Source organism: Trichosurus vulpecula, chromosome 1, assembly GCF_011100635.1.
Source record: "Trichosurus vulpecula isolate mTriVul1 chromosome 1, mTriVul1.pri, whole genome shotgun sequence".
NCBI classification, from domain to species: Eukaryota; Metazoa; Chordata; class Mammalia; order Diprotodontia; family Phalangeridae; genus Trichosurus; species Trichosurus vulpecula.
Genome location: NC_050573.1, coordinates 68,193,512 through 68,195,082, shown reverse-complemented (window position 1 = coordinate 68,195,082; position 1,571 = coordinate 68,193,512). Strand labels below are relative to the sequence as shown.

Sequence of the window (1,571 nt, the reverse complement as noted above, 5' to 3'; positions counted from 1 at the left end):
AAGGAAAATCCAAAAGACTAGTTTGGCTGGACCATTGAGTCATGTTATATAATAAAAATAATAAATTTGGAAAACCAGATTGGAGTCAAGTTGTTAAGGGATTTAATTCCAAACAGAGAAGTTCAACTTTCATTCTTGAATGAATGAGGAGCTACAGGATTTCATAGTGTAGTGGAGTGCTGTGGTCAGGCACCAAAGATGATTTTTTTATGCCAATTTCTTTACTACTTACAGAAAATCTGATATGAAATAAGGTTAAAATGTACAACAAAACTGTAGTTTTTTGTATAATTTCCATTTTTGTCCCATTCTTGTCCCTCACATAGAAACTGAGACTTTGGCACACTAGACACATTACTCATCCAATGTCTCCAAGTACAGGGCCATTTGGTTCAAATGAGTAGAGTCTATGATACATTTGAAACCATCTTCTTCAGTGGATTCTTCCTGAGCACATTCCTCAAAGCTGCTTTCACATCTCTGTTTCTCAGACTATAGATGAGTGGGTTCAGCACAGGACTCACAAAAGTATAGAACACAGCTATGATTTTGGATTCCTCAACACTTTTATCAGTGGGTGGTCTCACATACATGCAGAAGAGAGTCCCATAAAACAAAGTAACAGCCATCATGTGAGAACCACAGGTGGAGAAGGCCTTCCTTCTTCCCTCAGCAGAACGAATGTGGAGAATGGCTGCCAGGATGAAGATGTAAGAAATGAGAATGATGGCAAGTGAGGTGGAGAGATTGAAACTAGCTGAGATGAGCATGGCATGTTCTTTGACATAGGTATCAGAACAGGACAGTTTGATGAGAGGGGGATCAGCACAGTAGAAGTGGTTAATGACATTGGATCTACAGAAGGACAAGCGGAATGTCAGGATGGACTGGAGAAGACCATCAGAGAAGCCATAGACATAGGGGAAGGTAGCCAGGCAGATGCAGACTCTCCTGGACATCTTCACACTATAGTGTAGTGGGCTGCAGATGGCAACATAGCGGTCATAGGCCATGGCTGCCAACATGTAAATCTCAGTGAGCAGCAAAGCAATGAAAATGTAACACTGCACAAAGCAACCAGCAAAGGAAATGGTCTTCCTTTCAGATAAGAAATTAGCCAGCATCTGGGGGGTTGCGTTGGAGGAATAGCACATGTCTACAAAAGCCAAGTTAGTAAGAAAAAAGTACATGGGAGTATGAAGGCGGGGCTCAAGTTTGATCAACACAATCATCCCAAGGTTTCCTAATAGAGTGAGAATGTAGATTCCAAGGAAAACCACAAACAGGATATGTTGTAGGTCAGGACGATCTGTGAGTCCAAGGAGAATAAATTCAGTTACTCTGATGCTGTCATTTTGGCTTGACATTTCTCTGGGTCTCTGTGGTCTTCTGACATCAATGGAAACAAAGGAGACATGAATCAAAGATCATGTAATATGGCTCTTTGCAATTCACACGGTATTTCCTTCAACCTTAAGCAATAGGAAGAGCTATCGTAATTATTTTTACTGAGAAGGAAACTGAGACTCATGAGATATAAAAGACCTGACCAGCATGATATAGTAAAAGCA

General features: G+C 40.7%; 1 protein-coding gene across 1 annotated transcript; it reads right to left on the bottom strand.

The window, feature by feature from the left end:
* Positions 1-407: 407 nt before the first annotated feature.
* On the bottom strand, positions 408-1,370 carry LOC118833834 (olfactory receptor 5M11-like). Its single transcript, XM_036741246.1, has one exon. The coding sequence runs from the start codon at positions 1,365-1,367 to the stop codon at positions 408-410; it is 960 nt and encodes a 319-aa protein (XP_036597141.1). The 5' UTR covers positions 1,368-1,370.
* Between the last annotated feature and the right edge of the window lie 201 nt (positions 1,371-1,571).